We start from the raw sequence: 17,654 nt of genomic DNA on the forward strand, positions 1-17,654 counted from the left end.
AGCGCACCGGCCCGTCATGGCATTTTCACTTCTCCCGGCGCTTACTCAACAGGCGGGGGGGGAGGGTGGTTTGGGGGGGGGGGGCGGGGGGAGGACTCCCAACCAGCCGCCGCTTCTGCCATGAGGTCACCGCCGCGCTATGCGCGCCCGCCGCCGCCCCTGCTCCGCTCCGTTGCGTCAGGCAGGGGGTATCCCCGCCGCGGCCGAGCGGGGCATCCCCCGCCGCGGAAACACCCCGCGCTTCCACGCGTGTCCCTCACGAGGGGGGCGGGGGGATCCTGGCTCCAGCCCCTCCGCCGCCCCCCGCAGCGGGCGTTTGACCGCCGCTCGGGAACGTCAAGTGGTTCGCCTGGGGGAGGGCAGGGATGGGATGGGGAGGGAAAGCAGCGCACGCTGCACCGAGGCAATTGCCCCGACCCGGCGGCCCGACCACGGGGAGGGGGAGCCCAGCCGCCAAGCGCGGCCCGGCGCGACTTTTTTGGGGGGGGACGAGAGCCGGGGCCGGCGCCCCCCGCCAGCGGCCGGCTGCGGGTTTCGCCCTCCGGAGAATCGCGGGGGGCAGCCGGGGGGAGGGGAGGGGGCTGCGTGGGCTCGTCGGGGTCCCCGCGGGCGGGCGGTCCCCGCACCCCACCCCCTGCGCAGAGGAAGCCGGGCGGGGGCGGGGGCGCGGCCCCACGACAATGGGACTCGCCGGCGCTATAAATACCCGCCCGCATCTATATTTGGTTTGGCCGGATCACAACCGGGGGGCCCAAAAATAGCCCCGCGCGCCCGCCCTCCCCGCCGCCGCCGCCGCTCAATGGGCTCCGGCTCCGCCCCCTCCCCCGCGCGATCCCGATCGCCCTGCACGGGGCCCGGCGGCTAAATTTAGCAACGCCGCTTGCGTCAATGACGCGGCTGCCGTGCGTCAGCCCGCTACGCCCCGCCCCTCGAACGGGGCCCGCCGCGTCCTGTGCGTGGATTGGCCGCGGCGGCACGAGGATGGCGTTCCGCGGTGACGTGGAGGCGCTGATTGGCCCCGCCGGGGGCTGGCTGCGTCCGGAGGGGAAGAGCCGCCGCGCGGGGAGCCCGGCGGCCGGCGGGTTCCCCCGCGGGGGGAGCGGGGGCCTGGCAGCCGCGCCGGCCCGGGAGGGAGGCCCCGGCGTCCGCGGGGGGACGGCGCTCAGCGCCGGCCCCGCCGCCTCGGCAAGGGGATCCCGGGCCCGTACGTGGCCCCCGCGCCGCGCCGCTCCGCTCCGAACCGGACCGCCGGTCCGCGGCGCCGGCCGAGGCCCGCGCCGGCTCCGGCCTCCCCTCCCCGCCGCCCGGGGCGGGAGCGTGCTCTGCGGCGGTGCCGGTGACAGGCTGGTGGAGCGGGAGGCGGCGAGCCCCGAGCGGGGAAAGCGAAAGTGCCGCCGCCTCCGCCGGTCCCTCCTCCTCGGAGCGGCAGGCGTGCGCGAAGCCGGGCGCCCCCCTCGCCCACGGTCCCGCAGCGTCCCGGCCCCCATCGGTAGAATTCGTGTCGCAGAGCCCCTCCGTACGAAGCACAAGCACAGTAACGGCCATAACGGCCGCAATGACAATAGCAAACGGCCCGGCTGCCGGCAGCGGAAGTAAACACAGCACCGGGCACGGCGGCGGGCGGCTGCTGCTGCCGCCAGCGGAGGCGGCGGAGGACCCAGCCGCCGCAGGCCCGGTGCCCCAAGCAGACACACAGACGCAGACAGACACACAGACACAGACAGGCAGACACAGGCGGGAGCGCGGACGTTCTCAGGGCCGCTCGCCCGAGTGCCCGCTCAGAGCGGCACCTTCCACAACCTGCTCTTTGCTCCTGCGCACTGGAAAGTTTCAAAAGAAAAAGAGGGGGAAAAAGAGAAAAAAAAAAAAAAAGGTGAGAAGGGAAAAAAAGAGAAAAACAAAAGAAAAAGAAAAAAGGGAAAAAGAAAAAAAGTAAAAGTAAAAAGAAACCTTTAATAATTCCTCCTGAAAGTGCCACTAATTAACCAAGCAAAGCTCTTTTCCCCGTGAACCACTCCAGTAAAGAGTTGCTGCGTTTGCAAAACAACACAACACGATCGCTGTTGTCGATGATGAAGACGATATAATAATAAATAATAATAATATAATAATAATAATAATAAGTTTAATCTGTCTTGGGAGCGACTCGCCAGGCTGCCGCGGGCAGCCGGCCCCGGGCCGGCCGGCCACCTCGTCCCGCTGCCGGCGGCGCGGAGCAGCCGCCTCACCCGCGCTGCGCGGCTGGGCGCTGCGCGTCTCGGCGCTGCACGGCTCTGCGCGGCTCTGCGCGGCTCGGCGCGGCGCGGTGCGGCGGGAGCGCGGCGCACACACTGGGGCGGGGGGGGGGGGGGGTCAGTAGCGTCAGGCTCCCATGGCGTCACTATTGACGTTTCGCATTCCAGCCGCTCTATGGAGAGGCCGCTAGGGCTCCTCTCACATAAATGACGTTCAGAGAGAGGGAGCGGGAGAGCAGCGCAGAGAGGCGCCTCCGTCCCCTCTCTTCGCGCAGGCACACGCGCACCCCGGGGCACTCGCACCGGGGACGCGGGCTCAGGTCCCGGCCCGGCTCCCGCCGCACACACACACAAAGGCACATCGCGGCAGCGGCGGCGGCGGCGGCGGCTCGGCATCCCTCGCCCGCCCGCCCGCTCCCTCCCTCCCTCCGCCCGGGGACGGGCTCCTGGCTCCTCAGGCTTTTGCAATCCTTTTCCATGCCTCGGGATAACGCACCCTCCGGACCTGCAGCCGCCGGGAGTCTGCGGGGTTTTGTGTCTCGGGTCCTGCCGCTGGACAGCGCCTACATGCGCCTTTAAGGAAGCGGGCACCTACAAACTAGATGTAAAGACGGAACCTCCACAGCAACCGAGTACGTATATGAATGAGCGGGAGCGGCTGAGGGAGAGGGACAACGCGACGTGTCCCCACTCCGTGAAAAAGTTGCGCCGCCGGGGTAGATGCTCGGGAGATGCCGGCGGCGGGCGATGCGGCTCAGCCGACGCGCTGCCGTGCCGGGCTCTCGCTGAAACTTTTCCCTCTCCTTCTCCCCCCCCCCCCCCCCGCCCTTCTCCTCCCCGTGGATGCTCATTTGCCGCTCGGCTTCCGAGCCTCCCTGCCGGCTCAGCAACCCCCGCCGTGCCCGGGGCACCGCCGCCCCTCGCAAACGGGAGGGCTGTGGTTGAGAGGAGCGGGAGCCGGAGCCGGTGGTACTAAGGTATTTCTGCTAGTTGTTGTCATGGAAATGATGCTGCCGGCGGCGGCGGCGGGGAGTTTACAGCGCCGGTGATGAATGGCAGTAATTTGTCTCCTTGCTTTAACTGCGCTTGGGAAATAGGTGGTTTTGTTTGCACAACTTGGAGCTGTCTAATAGGGACGGCGGGGCAGGTTGATCTAATCTCACTTTGGGAGAGAGCAGCCCCCCTCGGCAGCCCGAAAGAGCTCGCCCAAGAGGTAATTGCTGGAATGTGACATATTGTATTGAAATGAGACGGGATCTTTGCTCGGCACGTCTGCCCAGCATCTGCTCCTCGGAAATGTGCACTTTTCCCTTCGGAGGTCAGAACCGGTAACGAGGGGCTGCGGTGCCCCGGCACGGGTGGTACCGTGCGGGGAGGCTGGGCTGCGCCGCCGCTGCCCCGCTCCCTGCCCCCGCGGCGCCTCTCGCTTTTGCCTTCTCGCCTTAATAGCTGCGAAAGAAGTTTCAGTCTTGGAAAGAGGCGAGAAAGCGCCGGCGCTGGGTTGTGATATTATGTCGGGGGACGGTTATCGGGACGGCACTATCGCGATAGTCTGTCCCAGGCGGAGATGGGGCTCACCTTCGCGCGGCTAGTTAATAACGCTATTATTTAACTTGCAATTTTTGGAGACGATGGATTCCGTGCGAGGATATTTCCCAGGGAAAGGGCGGAAAACGCTTTTTCTGTAGGGGGGTTGGTGTGTTGGGATCGGATTTTTTTCTCCAGGAAAAAAAAAAAAAGTTTGGGAATGAATCGCTAACTTTTATCCAAGCCGCTTCACTCGATTACATTCTTCGCCCTATTTTTCTCTCCTCCGTGGAGACCGTTGTATGCTGGAGTCAAGCCCCGGTAAAAAAACAATGGACTAAACCAGACCAGACGGTTTCTTCGGAGGTGAATCTCACGCGAGCTCGTGGATATTTGCTGCAGTGACCGTGCGGCTCAGGGCGATCCCCCCCGCAAAAAATCGCGAGCTAACCGGCGGTGGAAATCGAGCTCGAAACTTTTTAATTCAATGGAGCTTCCCCCTCCGCGGTCCCTCCCGGGTAAATGAAGGTTTCGAAACTCGCCTGAAGAAGTCACAATCACAATGGAGTATTTCACGGTTTCCTCCTCGTATTACAGGGTGGGGAGGGGTGTCACTCGGGGCTGAATGTAAAGTGCACGAAGGAAGAAAAGAGCTCTGACAAGGGTAGTTATTTCCTCCTAATTTACAGCCCTTACGGCTCTGCGCTCCTGGCTCGGGCGGCTGCAGTCCGGAGGGGTGTTGCATGGTTAAAAGCGCAGCGAGTGTCTCTAGGTAACCGGCGGCTCAGGGAGGGGAGAGGAGCCCTAGGGCGCTCCGCGCCGAGCGGGAAGCCGCCTCGCAGGAGCTCGGGAGGGAACAAAACCCTCGGGAGAGAAAGGGATGAGCTGACAGTCACTTAACATCCCGGGAGCTGGGGGGGGGGGGGGGGGGATATCAAAGGCGAGGGGAGCGGGGAAGGCAGGAAAAAAAAAAAAAAAGACAAGGAGCGGGAGAAAGAGTCGCCGGGGAGCAGCTCCCGTGGACAGGGGCCGGCGCCGCCGCGCATCCCCGGCGCTGCCGCGGAGCCCCCGGCCGTGCTGGCAGCGCCGGGCGGGCCGGGGCAGATCGCTCCCCGGGACGGGGGGACGCGGCGGGGCCGCGCTCCCTCCCCCGTGCCCGCGATGGTGGCCGCGGGGCGTCCCGCGGGGCAGAGCCGCGCGGGGAGCCGGGCCCGGAGATGCCGCAGGCTAACCGGGCTGGTAGGATACCCCTCAAGTCCGGCCGGTACCTCGCATAGAAACTTCCTGCCTGCTTCCCCCCGGTCCCTCCCCCCCCCCCCCCCCCCCCCGAAAAAAGAAAGTTCCCGCGGGGAAGTGGACGCACGGGGATGCTGCGCCTCTTGTTGTAGTCACCCCCGCCCGGGGCTCTCCTCTTGCCTTTCCCAGGCTCCTTGCTCGGAGAACCGACCGGCGGCCCCGCTGTCCCAGCCCGGTGCTTTCTGCCTTTTGTGTGATGAGGGAGCGGGAGCCGGCAGAAACGCGCTCCCCGTCCGGCTCCCCCTTCCCACCCGTGGGGCGAGGCGGGGGCTTGCCGTGCGAGCGTGGGGGAAGGTCCCCCCACGTCCCCCCGAGGCGCTCCGCCGGGGGGGAGGCGTGGGGGGCGCCCCTCTGCCCCGCTGGGCACCGCCGCCCCCTGACTCTGCCTTCTCCCCCCCGCCGCCGGCGGACAGAGCCCGGGTCGGAAGAGCGCCCCCCGCCGAGGCCAGGCCCCAGACCCGCCTCCGCAGAGAGGTCCCAGCCGGCACCCACCCCGCCGCCGCCGCCGCCGCCGCCGCCCGCCGCCGCCGCCGCCGCCGCCTCTTCCGTCCGCACCTCCAGCCCCACCATTCAGCGCGCAAGATACCCGCCAGGTAAGCTGCCGCTCCGCGGGGCCGGGCGGCCCGGCTCCTCCCGGGAGAGGAGGAGGAGGAGGAGGAGAGGGTGCGAGAGCTCCTGCCGCGGCCCTTACCCTTCCCGAATCCCTTTGGCATCACCGGTCCCCGACGTCCCCTACCGGGGCCGCGGGGTGTTTAAATCCCAACAGGATCCGGGCAGCGCCCGCGTTTCACAGGGCTTTTAGCGGTGGCGTGCCTGGGCACGTTGGGGGCTGCGAGCCCCCAGCCAAAGACGTGCCAGATTTAAGGGGAAAATGGGTGAGCTGGTAGCGTCCCTGTGAGGCGGGCAGCTTGCTTGGCATTTAAGTGGGCACCCCGTGTGTCAAGCTCTCTCAACGACAGCAGAATAATAAGGTAATAGCTCTGAATGTCCCTACCCTGATTTTTTTACCCATCCATTTGGGCTTTGATGGCAGGTTGCTCTTCAGTGCGCCTCCGGTGGGGCTTTTTTTTAATATTGTTGGGTAAAGAAGAAAAAATCCCAGGTTATTTACTTTGCAGGGTAATTAATATTGGTGCCCTAAGTGGAAAAGTAGGGGTTAGAATTAGTCAGTCAAGTGCGCTGGCAAAGGGCGAGGTAGGAGGAGTCCCGCAGAGCCAGGAGAGACCAGACCTTTACGTTAGGGATATTTTTTCTGTCCTCAGGTCAGACTCATTTTAGACTTCTGTTTTCTTACTCCACTTTGCACAGAATTCAGTGACGTAACCCTGTCATGCTCAGAAAAATGCAGAAAAAAAGCATAATGATCTGTTTCCCTGAACTCCTGCTCATTTTCTGAGCTAGCAAAAAAGCCTTTTTCCTTTATAGGGCTGTGTATCAACACGTCCACTTGTGACATTGTCTGTCCAGTCGCTCAGTTGTGTTCCTCAGTCAGTTCTCAGTGGAGGTGTGTGGAAGGAATTTCTTTCCCTTTTTGTTTGATTAAGCACTGAACACTAGGTTTTAACAGACGGTCCTTAAACTAACAAATGACAGTAATAGGACTTGCCATGAAATGTGTGTGCGTGGAATGGCATGGACAGAAATTGATAGGAAAAAAGAGAACGGTAGAAAAATACATAAATAACATTGGGAGGCAAGGCTTGTGAAAGGGTTGTCCTGCTTTTTCCTTTAAGCATTTGGATTTACGAGCAGGAAGGTCTTAATTTCAGAAAACAGCACTATTTTTTTCTCAGTTTTTAATGTTTTCTTGAGAAGAAGAAAGATCTGAATGGTTTGTGACAGTACAGTAATTGAAATCTGGTGCTTAGTTTAAATATGTTTATCTGCAAAGCGGGCAGGAAAGAATTAAAAGTTGATTTAACACAAATTATTTGAATTCCTCCATGACAGGCTCAAGTGAAAATTTTAAAATTGTAAGTGGAGTTCTTAAAATACTGAGGAAAACTCCATTATTTTTAACACAGCTTTTTTTTTTTTTTTTTTTAGTATGAATTGTTTCTCAAGTGCTTTTGGAATATAAATTACCACGATTAAGAAGAGATGAACTGCACTTAATTTTGATACACATTTTCTCCATATTTACTTTTCTCTTTACAAGAGAATTTATACTGATCTATGCATTTTATTCCTCTGTTGTGGAACCAAAACATACCACCCACTTTTAGTTTGGGTTGCAAATATTGGGCTAGAATCTCACAGTGTTTAGTCAGGCAAACCTCAAATGGATTGCAGAATTGGGTCCATTATTTCCTGAAAGCAGCAAAGGAAATAGCAGACTAGTGGGAAAAGTAAAAGAATAAAAAAATCAAATCTTTATAGCCAGGCACTGTGTGGCTTCAATCATCCCAGCTATCAGTGAACCACATTAACTTTTATGACTAATGGACAAAAACAATTATATTAGCAGCCTCAACATTGCTTTCCCATAAAAACAGAAACAGAAATACCACATACTTTTTCTCTTACTTTTTTGCAAATTTAAGGATATGTTGTACCACCCACTTTTTTTAGGAGAATGTTCTACCACAGATAAGCCTTAAAACTACTAGTTAGACAGCAACCTTAAATTATTAGCTGACCAGAAACATGCTTCAAAGGCCCAGAGTTGAGTAAGCAAAATTGACGTTTGGAAGTCCTAAGTAGCAAACACTGTGATTTGAGTCGTTTCTCTGACATGCACTGCAGATGTTGTTTCTTCTAGAATAAATATAATTTTTAATACTATGCATTTGATAATCTCGTTTACCCTTCATGAAAATTTTATGGCACGGTTGCACGCATACAGAGATAGATTTAGAGCCATAAACTGTTTTCATTCTGCTTATCTAATTCTCATTGACACCTATGTATATTAAGCAGCAGATGTAGGGCAGCTTGAGATGGATTCTTCTCTCACTGACACTGGTATAAATTTGAGTTGCTCCCGCAACTAGATGAGAGCAGGCTCCCTAATACCTAATGCTTAGTCGATCCCCCGATGCATATTTCTTGTTGAAAGGCAAAGACTCGAGGCTAATTTATACGTCCCCTGTCTAGGCGAGAATGGGAGTCGGGTGTCTAACTGAGCTCCGTGAAATGTGGGAAGGCTTCTAGGAAACAAGTTCGCGAGGGCCTGGGCCGCGGCCTCAGCGCGCTGGGCTTGTTGTTAACGTCCCCCTTTGCCCTTGCAGATATGCCCTGTGTGCAAGCGCAGTATAGTCCTTCACCACCCGGTTCAAATTATGCAGCTCAGACCTACGCGTATGGCTCGGAGTACAGCTCGGAGATCATGAACCCTGACTATGCCAAGCTGACCATGGACCTGAGCAGTACCGAAATCACTGCCACTGCCACCACCTCCCTTCCCAGCTTCAGCACCTTTATGGAGGGTTACTCTGGCAGCTACGAGCTCAAGCCTTCCTGCCTCTACCAAATGCAATCTGCCTCCTCCAGCCAGAGGCCCCTCATAAAGATGGAAGACACCCGGCTCTCCCCATACCAGCCCTCACTGCCACCCTCCACGGACGAGGCGATGCCCAGCACTTCCATGTACTTCAAGCAATCTCCGCCCTCCACGCCCACCACGCCCGGCTTCCCCTCTCACCAGAGCCTGTGGGACGAGCCCCCGCTGCAGCCCACGCAGACCTGCCTGCCGCCTGGCCACCTGATGGACGCCGCCCCCATGAAGACCGTGCCTCCCCGCTTCCCCCTCTTCCACTTCAAGCACTCGCCCCCCCACACGCCGGCCGCGGCCGCCCACATGTGCTACGACCCTGCCTCCCTGAGTCTGCCCCTGGGCTCTGACAGACCCGCCGCCAGCCAGGCATCCATGGAGAGCCATTCCTACGGGCTTCACCTGGCCAAAAGACCAGCCACCTTAGCCTTCTCACCGCTCGGCCTCAACGCAGCCACCTCCAGCCTGATGGGTGAGAGCAGCAGCGGCGGCAGCAGCGGCCTCCCATCTCCGCCCAGCAGGAGCTCCTCGTCCGGCGAAGGCACCTGCGCCGTCTGCGGGGATAATGCCGCCTGCCAGCACTACGGGGTACGGACGTGCGAGGGCTGCAAGGGCTTTTTCAAGGTGAGAGCTCTGCGGTTTGCTCCCCTCCCCGCTTCCCCCAGCCTCCCCTCCCTCCCCACCTGCCCCGGCACGCTCCTGGTCCTCCCCCCGGGGGCTTGGGGGCATTGTGTGTTAGAGCTCAGAGCCCCCCAGCAGGGCGGGATGGACACCCACCCAAAGTTTTTGAAGAAGGCCAAAGCAAGCCCTCCGTAGGATAAAAGGATCAGCCGGTCTCGGCTGAGAAAGGGCCGTGGCAGTGAGCTGGGCAAACCACATCTCCGGTCTGCCAGCGTCCCTCAACGGAGCATGGGTCACCCCTGTCTGAGCTATAAACTGCATTTATTTCGTAGCGAAGCTCACCTGGAATACAACAAACGTGGGTTTTACTCAGTCACTCATTCCAATTAAACCTCGTTTTTAAGCGAGAAAAGAAATCCTGAAATCATAAAGTCCGCTTGATATTTTAGTTGATGGCAGCGGTGCCATTTGTTGTCCTGGGGCGGCTGGGGTGAGGGGGGCTGTGGGGTCGGTGCCAGGAGGAAACTGGTTTCATGTGTGGGACAAACCCAAGCACTTCTAGTTTTATTTGGTTGCTGCCTCGTCGTTACTCTTCAGTTCAGGAGCCCAGTGAGTCCTCACCAGTGGAAAGCTGCTTGCAGAGCAGTGACTAAGCACTGCACAGGGTCCCGGTGCCTGCTCTGTAACGGAGAAGGCTTTGCAGCTGAACAGCAACACAAATAACTTACACATGGCAGTTTCTCCATGGAAACTTTGTGCTTATATTTTTAAGAATTGAATACTCTCTTTTTGCTCTTAGATTTGGGTGCTTCGTAATTTCCTTTCAACAGATTGAGTTCAGATTCCAGTATTATTTTCAGAAATAGCTTGTTTAGGTGAAGAACTTGGCATAGACTTTTGGTAGGATGGTTCTGGGCAGCAGGTTTAAGATTTGATACATTTGGGGTTGATTTGGTGTATTCCTTCCTGCAAAGATAGCAGTCATGTCCCTGTTCTGGTAAAAGATACGATGGGAAGAAAAATAGTCCAAAAATAGTTGGGAGGAGGGCTTACAACATTTTTTTTAATTGTAGACAGAGCTGCTAATGTTACTTAATAATAGTCCTTTGACAGCATGGTAAAATACGCATCTCCTATAAAACTCATTTGTTATTTAAATATAGCTAGAAAAGGGAACACAAATAACCTGGAAATAGCAGCTCTTGTGGGCCCAATCCTGCCCCTGTGGAAATCAATAGCATATCCTTGATTGGGAGCAGTATCTAGAGCTTATTCTGCAAAACTAAACAGTTTTCAGCTCCAAAGCGCAATGAACAATATTTGCTGTGTCTCTTATGTTTAGTACATTGAGGCTGTTATTTGAAAAGGAACACAAATTATGAAGTAACATTTATCCATTAATTTAATTGCAGTGAAAGATTTAATATTGAATGTTGAGTTGATAAATTTGTTCCTGTTCTGATGTCTTTCCTATTAATGTCTTTTTTTGGTGCTAAAAGTTATTTATTGATGTATCTTTGATTTTAAGTATGGAAACACATAATACATTTTTGCATCAGGATTTGTTACATTCTCTCAAGGCTTACCAGGTTTTTACAAATTTAAAATATATTGTATAGTTTTAAGGTCATTTTAGAGTTAATTAAATGTCTATAACTACAGTATAATTCTGTCTGTTTTTTTCCCAGGTCAGGTTCACTTTCCCAGAATATTTAACTAAACATATTTTGTAGGGATTTCTGGTATTTTTATTTTTCTCCCTGATGATTTTAATGGCTAACCAAACCAGTTATTGTGGTATTTGACTAACAATAGTGATAGCAAGAGAAGTACATTGCAGATCATTTTGATTTTATTTTAATAAGGTCAGCAATAATCAAGGGAATGAACCAAGTAGAAAATTGTTCCCAAAGGGATATTAAAAGCAGAGATAATCTAATCCCCAAAGGTAGATGTGATGACCTGGTAATTTCAGATATGATTTTATCATTCAAAGTTGCCTGTCTCTAGAGACTTGCTTCAGAACAATCCTAGATGATTTTCATTGTCAGCAGCTAACACTAATAAAATTGTTTTTCCTGCAGGCTAGTGTGTTAGGAAATTAATTTTATCTAATTATATGAATTGCACTGTCGCTTTTCATGTTGTAATTAAAACACATTTTGTCAGGTTCTAAGTTGTTCAAGAAACGATCAGTTTACTATTTTTCTGTTGCATTTTCACAGAGAACAGTTCAGAAAAATGCAAAATATGTTTGTCTGGCAAATAAAAACTGTCCAGTGGACAAGAGACGTCGTAACAGATGCCAATACTGCCGGTTTCAGAAGTGTCTCAGCGTCGGCATGGTTAAAGAAGGTAAGGACTATTGCTATTATTATCCCAGACACTGAAATATTACGTTTAATGAATGTCTCTGTGTGTGGACATGGATGTCTTTACAATGAATTTTACAGTGATGGGATTCATAACTTACCCCAAAATATGTGCATTTGTGTAATAATGTATTGATTTTCTTCCTTTCACCCATATTATCATATTTAGACTTTAGACCCCAGAGTTCAAGAACAGCAAGGTCACAAGAGGATAATTTGACACTGGCCAAAATGTCTCCTTTATTAACTTCGAACGTTGCTCGATAATGCTGTTGGCTTCCCCCTGTTATTTCACCGGGGGCTGCACTGGATTGTGTGCATTTTGACATAGGATCTTGTCTCATTCCCATAAGCTGATTGTAAATTTGCAATTAATTTAAATGGAAACAGGATCAACTCATTAGTCCCAATTCTGCAAATATTTAAGTATGTGAGTAATACTGTGTGAGCAGTCCCATTGCAAATACTAACATGGATAATATAACCTATATAGCGTGACCATATTTTTTCAAATGCTTCAAGAAAGCTAAAATTACTTTGAATGAATGACTCTGCCATTTAAAAGGTGCACCAGTAGTAGGAACATTAGAATTTGTGTTTCACATTCGGTTTTCTTTCAGCAGTAGAGTGTCTCTGTGTGTGTGTGTGCATGGGCACACATACACGGGCACACAGACGTGCTGCAAACAAAGCACAAACACTAGGAACACAGCTGGGCTTTAAGTAAGCAGCTACATTGCTGCTTACGATCATAGGTCTGACACAATTTTGGTATCATTTGTGTTCCTTTACAATCAAAGGCATCAAGAGCATGTGCTGAAACTGGAGAATGCTCTTATTTTTGCTGGGCTGGCCACCATAAGAAAAGCAGGTGTTCATTCTGATCCATCGTTTGCTGGTATCTTCACAACTGATTCCCTTTTTTTTTTTTTTTTTTTTAATCTAGTTGTCCGTACCGACAGCCTGAAAGGGAGAAGAGGTCGGCTGCCTTCCAAACCAAAGAGCCCCTTACAGCAAGAACCCTCTCAGCCCTCCCCGCCTTCTCCTCCCATCAGCATGATGAACGCCCTCGTACGAGCTTTAACAGACTCCACGCCCAGGGAGCTTGACTATTCAAGAGTATGTCTCACTTTTCTTTGCCTGTTTGTTTTCCACATCATAGAAATGATTCGTGAACTGCATTTCTACTTACCAGACAGTTTGCTAAAATGAAATTAAATGTGAAATTTGGATGAGGGTAGAAATTTGTCCAGCCAGCCATGTCATTTCATGGTAGGTGGACAATGAGGGGAAAGGAGGTGCAGTAGAAGTTAGTGTCAGTAACTATTCATCATGAGGATCTCAATCACAAAGTTATCTATCTGCAGTATATTCCATGGGTGAGTGAAAGCAAAAATGCATGGATAAATAGAGGATTCTTCTTGCAAAAGGCTGTGCCAAAACACTAGCAATTACAATATGATCGATTAATCTACCAAACTCAGGAGCAGTACTCGTATGTCCAGTATCTTCATTTCCAGGTTCTGAAGGCTAAAATCTAATAGCTCTTCCCTAATATTCAGATATAAGGGTTGTGCAAAGCAACACTGCATGGATAGGGCCATTTCTATTGAAATCAATAGGAATTTTGCCATTATTTAAATGGGACCAGGGTCTGGCTTTGGATGCCCCAGCATGAATATTTCTTCAGTAAAACTCACATTTGTAAAACAAACCTTTTAAAATCAAAATTCTAAAAAAATATCTCAGCAAAGCTTTACCAGAGATTATATATTTTTGTAATCTTGTTCTTTAATGTATCATATTCACCATTTAAATATTCATGGAATATTTTGAAAGCTTAAAAAACTGTTCTATTGTTATTAAAATACAGCACTGAAATGGCTTGTTAAATATATTTTTAGGCAGGTTGATACAGGAAAAGAAAAAAATACAGCTAAGGAAAAACAAGATCAAATTCCTTCCCCTTGATGAAATATGATTAAATCTGGGACTGTAAAAAATACAGCTGTACTCAGACAACATCTACATTGGCCATTTATCACTTGTTGCTAAGTAATATTTAATACTAAAACATATTTGATTGTAATTATATAAAAATTACATTATTCTATTTTAGACTATACTTACATATATCATTTAGCAATTTTAAGCATGCTGTAACATCTTTTCTTCAAGCTAATCTGTAAGTATACAATCATATAATTTTCCAAATTATTATTAAGAATCTAGCGGTTCAGTATCTGACAGCCTTTTAGGGGGAGAATGCATTAGCCATATTTACACATATTTTAACTTACCCAGAATGTCTCAGGGGGTCATTCTGCAAATACTGAGGTGTGTGACGAGCTGTGCTCTTTGACAGAAATCTGCTGGGTTCCACAGAATTGTAGGCGTATAATAGCCCAGGCCATGAAAGCAGTATCTAACCTTATGTATTTATTTATTTATAGATATAAAGTTATTTTGCATTTACAAAAAACTGAATGAAAACTGTGTATTTTTATATGACTTTTTTCTTTGTCCTGCAGTAATTATTTCTCTTTTAATGAGAACAGCCCATAGATCTAATTGTTGAACAATTCTGTTGGACATTACAGGAAGCATATGATTGACAGTGAATTAATTTAGTCTTGGTAGCTAAAAGATTAAGTATGATTATCTTTAGGACATATTAATATCTAAGTTTTTCTTTACAATAAAATATATAATAGTCTGTTATGCTCAGCAGTACGGAAAAGACAAAAATATGCTAGAAGAAATTAGTAGATTCTTATGTTTTTCATAAACCTTATACTTTGAAAAGTTAAGGGAGATCTGAAAAAAATGCTATGTAAAAACTGAGATTAACTAAGTGAAATACGCTGTAAACACACTGCAATGCTAGAAAATCCCTTTGAAGAATAATCCTGTACCTGTAAAGACTAACTTATGGCACATTCAGTTAGGCTGTGACCTTGCCGAGCACCACGAACGGGTAGATCGGGAAACCTGGCTTTGGAGTCAGTCCTAACACTTATGCAGACACGACCTTAATGTTTAGCATGGTCTTCATGTTTACAAGCTGTAATGTCTTGACTGTCTTAAAAATACTGATAAGAGTTTCAGAGAGGAATGTGTACCCCTTCCCTCCAAAAAAACCTACACACACAAAAACCCAAAAAACAAAAACAAAACTAAATTACGTAAGCTATGAATTTTAAACCAAAACAGATTGGAACCGGTTCTGTTCAGAACATGGCTGCTTTTCATTTCAGCACTGGTTTTAACTTACCAGTCCACAGCAATGGTATATTTAGGTACTGGGTTTCAAAAAGCAATTGCTAGGAAGAGAATTTGGTTTATGAACTCCTTAAAGGCCAAGGGCCGCAGTCCGGTCTCACACCTGTTTTACTGGTACAATTCCACGAGTTTACACTTATAAGTGAGATGAGAAACAGACCCTGTATCTTGCTGTCCTTATTCATGCAGAATAACCACCAACTTAAATAGAAATGTTGCCTTCTTGGAGGGAGAGTGCAGCATTTAGGTAATAATCCCTCCCCTTCCCCAGCCACAAAATTAAGCAAATATCGAGGCTTTTGGAAAAACAAGCATAGCTTCTCCTCTGTGCAGAGAAGTGATTGTTAGGCTTTTGCAGCTGTAGCAGTTGATGAAGGTCTGATGAAAGCAGGCAAAGGGTAGAGCTAGGTCGTGCTGTCAGGCTCCCCAACATCAGGCTTTCCAAATCTCTTTAGATATACCATACTAGTTAATGTTGCTTGCTACGCATGCACACCCCTCCTTGAGTAACAGTCGGGTTTCATTTAATTCCCGAAGGAGCTCTGAGGAAGGGAGTAAGGCAGAGCTTTGTCTTCTGGCTTTCTCCCGGCGTGCCTCCAGTTTGCACAGGGCAGGTTAAGAAATGCAGATCTGAGCCCTTCTGTACCGTGGCCTCCTGACCAAGGGCAGGCTTACCAGCTGTCTTGGTCAGAAGTTAGGTCAAATGTCACCTCTTCTCAATGAAATAATCATGGAAAAACCCACAGGTTTTGGTGCATAAAACAGAACCATACATATTGTTTATAGTTACTTATATAGTCATAAGTCTGTTACAGGTAAATAATATTTTATTTTAGCTATTCTTTGTAAGTGCTAACTCTTTGCAGTGAGCAGTGACGTACTACAGCAGCTAAAAATTACACAATTCCATATAATTTTTTACCTTTCTTCTAAAATTGCTCTCATGGGCTAAACTGTAACAATAAATACAAGTTACAATTTTTTTAGATGCATTTAATTTAATTAATTGCCCCACGTGGGGTACATCATACTGTAGCATTCACAGTTATGTGACATAATGCAGCATTCAGCTTCGTTAGAAAATTTTAAAATTTGCCTTACTTTTGCCAAAGGACTGTTTTATAAATATTGGGAACAAATTAATACCTGGCATAATTATGCTGACTTGTGATGAGTTATATTTAGAATGAACTTAGGGTAGTATCTTTTTTCTTTTCCTCTTCTTTTCCTTCCTTTTCAGTGCTCAAATGATCAAGAATGTGTCTTGCCTTAACAGTACCTATGGTGAGGCAGGAGTTTCCATCAGCCTGTTTGGTTTCCCCATGTAGAAAGAAGGAGTCATAGGTCAGCCCCTGCGCGGCAAAGCACATCTCCCAGAGCCAAGATGCACACTGTCTTGGCTTGCTCCACAGCTTCATTTTAAGAGGGTCCAGAACATGCAAGGTCTCTGAAAAAGCATATGATCTTTTTCTACCCACTAATCACCCCAGCGCATCTTGCTGCAGTCCAGTGCCAGGAGTAGTTAGTTTGTGCTGCTTGAGCATCCTCAACTGCTCCATTCAGATGGGGGGACTGAACACAGATTTTTCTACCGCTGCTCCCCATGCACTCTGTATTTTGGCCTCTACCTGCTTCACTGTCACAGGATCCTTCGGAGTAGCTGGGGCGGAATTTGTCTCCACATGAACTTTATAAGAGGGCTGGCACGTGTTTCACTAGCTGACTAGGGATGTGAGCTGGAGCTTACCATGAGAAACTCGTGCAGTTAGTGTTGGGTAAGCAGAACAGAGTCATTCAGGGCTAGCACCGGTACCCCAGATACGGCCAGAGGTCTCTAGGATTGCTATGGTTCTCCAATCAATCAGCGACTCTGACGCTGTCCTTCATCCCTCACCTACCAACAGCAACCAGCTCCAACTAGGACAGGCAGAGAACAGGACACCTACCTGAGAAGTTCTGCCTGCAGCCCCCCTCTGTCTTTCCTGCACAGAGGTGACTTTTGGGTTGCAGTTAGCAACTTGGGTGATATCTGCAGCCCAAGTGGCACACCTGTAATAAGGTCCTCCCAGGCTGCCAGCCCACTGTTATTGATCAGGAAAGAGGTGTGGGTCTTCCTGCTTCCACTCTGGCTTGGGGAGTTGCTAGGGAGACCTTTAGGCTGATGGACTCAAGCCCTAGCTGCACGTGGAAAGTTGTTTTCAAAGGGTGTGCACACTTCTTTCAGCCATGGACACCCCCCCAACCTTTCCTTGGCTGAGTCCCAGAGAGAGAGCGGGTGTGAAGTTTCTCCCAGAAATAACCCACCAGATGTCTGATGGCAAGGATGTTGTTACAATAAATCCCAAATTATTCAGTTCCTGCTCAGAAAACCAGCAGCGCTTTCCAAGCACAGAATCGGACTAAGCCACGAAAGCTCCTGTTGTATTTTCTGCCAAGACAGAGAGAGCAGTGTCATGGGAGTGACAGGGATCCACTGGTGAGGAAGTAGGAGATAGCGGGGAGGGACCTGTCAGACGGTCAGGGGGAAGCTAAGCAAGCTGAGCCTGTTGAACAGTTGTCTGGAAGAGTTATGGCCGCATAAGAAGGATAATAGGTTCTCCCGAACCTTAAATGCTTCTATTTGAAGGATAAGAGGTGATATGGGGCAGCTGGTTTACTTTGAACCAATTCTGTATTCAAATGAAGCAATGCTGCATGTGTCAGATAAAACATGATTTATCTTAGGTGTCTCTATCACTGTCAGATAAAATGCAGTTTGAGAGGTTTTGGAAGAAATCTGCATTTTGGACATACTGAGACAAACTCATCAATGGGAAAAGTGTTTAATTG

General features: G+C 50.2%; 1 protein-coding gene across 3 annotated transcripts in view; it reads left to right on the plus strand.

Moving 5' to 3' along the window:
* The first annotated feature begins 2,525 nt into the window (after positions 1-2,525).
* Positions 2,526-17,654, plus strand: part of NR4A3 (nuclear receptor subfamily 4 group A member 3) — a 29,862-nt gene continuing 14,733 nt past the window's right edge. For 2 of the 3 annotated variants that reach the window (XM_050890738.1, XM_050890740.1), the window contains exons 1-5: positions 2,526-2,866; positions 5,471-5,650; positions 8,288-9,174; positions 11,397-11,526; positions 12,490-12,662. In XM_050890738.1, coding sequence (XP_050746695.1) covers positions 8,290-9,174; positions 11,397-11,526; positions 12,490-12,662 — 1,188 coding nt within the window. In that variant the 5' untranslated portion in view covers positions 2,526-2,866; positions 5,471-5,650; positions 8,288-8,289. Of the gene's footprint in view, positions 2,867-5,429; positions 5,651-8,287; positions 9,175-11,396; positions 11,527-12,489; positions 12,663-17,654 lie in introns of those variants that run through there. The other variant, XM_050890739.1, reaches the window with a different exon arrangement.

This window comes from Gymnogyps californianus, chromosome 2 (assembly GCF_018139145.2).
Source record: "Gymnogyps californianus isolate 813 chromosome 2, ASM1813914v2, whole genome shotgun sequence".
Taxonomy (NCBI): domain Eukaryota; kingdom Metazoa; phylum Chordata; class Aves; order Accipitriformes; family Cathartidae; genus Gymnogyps; species Gymnogyps californianus.